General features: G+C 40.1%; 1 protein-coding gene across 1 annotated transcript; it reads right to left on the bottom strand.

Moving 5' to 3' along the window:
• Positions 1-521: 521 nt before the first annotated feature.
• LOC149250167 (putative beta-1,3-galactosyltransferase 2) lies at positions 522-4225 on the bottom strand. Its single transcript, XM_089453568.1, has 8 exons — positions 4085-4225; positions 2845-2972; positions 2608-2675; positions 2237-2517; positions 2061-2125; positions 1166-1377; positions 725-982; positions 522-613 (listed from the first exon to the last, which is right to left on the bottom strand). The coding sequence occupies exons 1-8, from the start codon at positions 4223-4225 to the stop codon at positions 522-524; spliced, it is 1245 nt and encodes a 414-aa protein (XP_089309694.1).
• Between the last annotated feature and the right edge of the window lie 830 nt (positions 4226-5055).

A 5055-nucleotide genomic window follows, 5' to 3' on the forward strand; every position in this document is an offset into this window, starting at 1 on the left:
TCATGATACTTGACACCTCTGAAAGAACACAAATTATTCTTATTAGAACATTTTCCTAAATGTAAGACAGTAAATATTAGAAAACTGCGAGAACCAAGGTTTTGTATTGCAGCAGGCACACGAAAATCCTCAACAGGCAGCCTTAAAAGAACACCTCAGTTTAAACTTCAAACTCCACAGCAGTCTACACATGATTTACTGCCATTCAAGTATTATAATACCATGGCTTTTGATTCAAACAAAGAACCTCAATTCCGTGGAAGACATCTATGTCCCCTCTAAATATAAAACGACTTCGGAAACTGTTTACAAGCCACTAATTTGAATTTTGTACAGAGTGACAGAACACAGCACAAGGATATGATTTGCTTCTGAAATCCAAAAGACTATAATCATTTAGCTCTATACATCTTCAATCACAATTTTCACAAAATTATAAACAAATTTAATTCAGAAATGTCCAGTATTTTAGGATATTCTCTGGAAACCCAAATTGCTTTATGCTATTTGGTCATAGCTACTTACTTCTGTGCAAGAACAGGTCCAGAATTCATGCAACCAATGTAAATTCTTGGTTTAGATCGGTATCGTGCAAGAGTGGTGGCCAGCATCCCTGAGAAGAGCATCCGTATGATCTTAGTGATAACAGAATAGGGCAAGGATATCCTTCCATTGATAGTAGTTATCAACTTATCCTGGTTCTAAAAGAATGAGGGATTGGTACCTAAATTAACATGCACATCATCATCGACCTTAACATAGAAATCTGCATCCCATTTTGCTACTGCTGTAGAAAAATAGGTCTTGGTCTTTGCTGAGAGCTCGTGGTAGCCTTCAACATGTTCCAATCTAAGGAAATCATGATGCTGTGCGTCTTCTGAATCAATGGCATGATCCAAAATACCACCAGGTGTAACACTGTGTCCAATAACGAATCTAATAACAATGCCTTTCTTCTCCTCCAACTGCTTCAGTTTGGATCCTGTGAGGAACAAAAGGTCCAATTATCAAAATCAACGGATATCTAGAAAAGCTACAGACAGCAGAATATCCCTGCCCTAGGTTCATACATGCTCATGAGAACTATTTTTGCAATTAAAAGCATTTATTATTTATTAACCAGATTTCAAAACCTAAAAATTTATTAGCAATAACTGATATGGACCTTGTGGCATCCAGGTTTCTCGAACAGAGTCCCGCCGCTTTCTACTGCTAAAAGCTGTATTGATTCCAATCACAACAAATGCCTTCTGGCGTACCTCAGGGCCTTGTTCATCAGGCTTCTCAAGAACAGGTGACCCATTGAGGTTGGCTGATTTTTCAGTCCGAGCAACTGCTAATTCCATTTCAAGAGAAGAAATTGTTTTGTCTAACGATCTGGAGACAAGAATTTGCAAGCTCAAATGAAGGGTTTCAATTTTGTTGTCAAAAAAGTGCACACAAACAAAGACCAAATCCAAATTTTATACAATAACAAGAAATCCTGTGCCATCGATGCCTAAACCATAGAAAGATAAAGCCACCTCAGTGTCAAGGGCATTTGATAACTACAACTGACTACCCTATGAACTGCTAAATACGTATGATGAATTAGCAAAATACTAGGCAATGTAGCTGAAATAGGCAATATTCAGGGTAGTGATCATGAATGACAACCGACATAAGTTAAGCCATAAATCGAAAGAGAACAATGAAAGCCGCTGCCTGTTACCTCGAAACAACACAATCATCATAGGCATTCATGAATGACTTCGTTCAAATTAAGGGTGCTAGAATAGTCACATAAACAGGTAGAACAAGGTCTTTAAAACTGCTCACTCAATGGCATAGATAAGATAGGGAGCGAACACGGCACTTGCGAAGATAGCCATTGGAAGAACTGTGCATCCTAACATGGAAGAGGGCCAGCAAAGCCATTTTACAGAAGAATATACAGAATTTCAGAAGCACAGGTGGAACACAGGAGAAAGTCAAGTTTCTAACTGCAAGGACTTTGTTCAGATTGAAGGTGATATGACAAAAATATAAACAGGTCGAAAAAAGTAATTGCTACTACTTACTGAATGGCTTGATGTGTCTTGGCAACTTCCCCCATTATATCTCTGCTTTCGCCATTTTCGACTTTCTAATGAAATGCACACAAAATAACTTATTATAATAAGTCGTATGAAGTATACCTTAAATTCTTAACACTTTCAACATCTTAACCTACAAATATTCCTGCTTAAATACTTACAGATCTTCTTGCTTTAATACTTGCATGCTTGTCTTCACAATCTTGAGAAAGAACTTGCAATTCCCGTTTGTGCGTGGGATCAACGTCATCGTACGTCTCAGGATTGCTCCACATTCTGTTAGTAAAGAGCATACCGATGCAGAAACTCGCAACGCAGAGGAGCACTCCAAACTTTCCCCTGCCAATGCAGAGGAGCACTCCAAACTTTCCCCTGCCAACGCAGAGGAGCACTCCAAACTTTCCCCTGCCAACGAGCCTAAGCCTAAGCCTAAGCCCGTTTTCTTGTCGGTTTGCATTTCAACTCTGTAAACAAAAAAGGCATTAGGAGCCAGCAATGGTTTGAGCTCCACAAAACAGAAAAACGGTAAAACTTGAATTGGCATCTAAAGAAACGGGAAAGGAGGCCGGAGTTCGCACCATTCTGCTGTCAAAAGGCAGTCTTCATACAATTGCCGCCAAAGTCAGACTTTTAGCACAGGAGTCCTGGATCAGATGATGTCAAAGATTCACGATTCAATACAAATTATAGCCAGTTCAACCATAAATACGAAAGAAATCGTCGAAGCGCATTAAGAATTTAATGTCATTCTAGCTTCCAACGGCCTTACAAATTTGCTATACTGCAAATAAAACTGGTTTCAAATACGTAGGGTGTATTGCAATTTACCACAGCAGGGCAAGGCACCTGTGTGCTGTCAAATGCTTCATCTGTAATTCCATTTCCAACCAGATAACCCTGAAAAACTAGCCATGCAAGAAGTCAGTAGGCCTGAATGAAGCCTATGAATTTCAATTAGATTAGCAAAGAGACTGGACGTAGTAATAAACAGGCTAGTAATAAAAAGAAAAAACGAATAATTAAAAGTTATATAAAAAATTATTAAATAAAATAATATGACAATTAGAATATATAAATATATAAAAGTCGCCACAGCTGGACCGCTGGACTTCATGCTACCGCATGGATACCAAGTGTCGCGTTACCTGCACCCTAAGATCGCCATGATCGAGCGACGAAGCTGGAATACGTTGTAAGTAAAGATAAGAAATCAAAGAACCATCCAGTATATGCCGTATAGGAATACCTGGGATGTTTCAGCCTGTGTGTTGATCCTGACGGTACAGAAAAACCAGAGACATATCAATCTGTGGTGACTCAACCAATTCCCCCATATCTTCCTCTTCTTCCTGTTCTGGGTTCATCCAAGTCCCGACGGAAAATCCCAATGGCACAATTCATGCAGTGAATGAATGGCTTCTGTGCGCAGCGGGTGAACCACTTTCTGTGTGCAGTGGGTGAACCACTTGAGTTAATGGCTTATTTGAATGGCTTCGTGCAGTTAATGACTTGGGAGTAGGTAGGTGATGTTGTGAACGGCTTGCTTTCTTTGCGCTGTTAGACAACAAATTCTATGCCTTCAGAGAAGAGCAGAGAGATCCAGGACTCTCTAATGGCAACCGTTTAAGATTAAACATCCTATTGACATGAGGTAAGACTGATATTGACAACTTGACATTTGACCGCATAAAATATGTTGTTATTGTGCAGGGATTTCTTAACTACATGAAGATCTTGCCGTCAAAGAGGAGGGATTTCTTAACTACATGAAGATCTTGCAATCCTAACAATCCTCCATGATATCAGTGTCGTCATCAAGCCTTCTAGGTAAGTTTTTCATATGCCCTTTATTCCTAGCAAGATCTATTTCAAAAGCAGCAAGCAGCTCCACTAATATGAAATCCTGTCTGAAAGAAGGTGAAGATACAGGGCTCCGCTACCAGATCTAGTTCTTCTAGCAGGTGAAAAAGTAACTAAAGTAAAGGGGTAGTTCATAGAGGCCACCATACCTGAAAGCAACTCTCGTGAGCTAGACAGAAAGCTACTACCAGAGCTAGCCCAACCACTGGTTCAAATACAACTGATTCCGAATCAATAGGCTTTCGAACTAAAGGATCCGTCTCCAGGCGAGGTGATAGCAAAGAGAGCATTGGTTTTCATTCAATCTCCACCGCAGCGACAGGACCAGGTTCAGGTTATACGGATCCAGAGCTACCAGCATCATATTGAGATCGAGCAGTTCCACCGCCTTACCCCGACAGCTGTTGAACCATCGCATGCACCAGCTGCCAATGCACAACCTTGTAACAGGGAACACGAAACCTTACGAAACCTTCGCATACCCCAGCAGATAATAGGAATCGAAGTAATGTTAACATTAAAACCAGACCGATGACGGTTAGCGAAAATGCACCCGGCTTATTGCTTTTAAGCTATGCTCGAGCCTCTTCCACCTCGGGAAGAGGCCAAATAAGATCGCGAAGCCTGAGGTGCGAATGAAAATTAGCTTAGGTCGGCATATCCCCGCACACAGCATTTCCAAACTTTAGGATAACAACCGAATAACACCTAAGAACTAATGCTATCTTCGTCCGGAACGATTACTATAGTCCCTGCCGGATGCCAGATGGCAGGTACTAATAATAAGTGTCTCACATGGGCCAATGGGAAGTAAATGGGTTGGGTGGGCCTTAATCTTTGTTCATTATGCAAAGTTTTTAAAGAAAATATCTTACACATTTTTATTCTGGGTCTATATACAATGTAAGTATGTGAAAAGATGATAGAAAAGATGGACATTAAAGTGTCATGGAAACAATTTGCGTTAGCGGATTGCATAAAATTGTGGAAAGAAAATTGAGCCACTACCTCTTTTGAAAGATTTCCATGTGTATTTATAAACAAAATATGGTGGACTAAGAACTTTAACATTTTTTGTTCTCGTGATATTCCACTTCTAGAGATTTGATTCCTCTCATCG

Source organism: Pinus tabuliformis, chromosome 7 (genome assembly GCF_031772625.1).
Source record: "Pinus tabuliformis cultivar Carrire ecotype Pingquan chromosome 7, CPIR1, whole genome shotgun sequence".
NCBI classification, from domain to species: Eukaryota; Viridiplantae; Streptophyta; class Pinopsida; order Pinales; family Pinaceae; genus Pinus; species Pinus tabuliformis.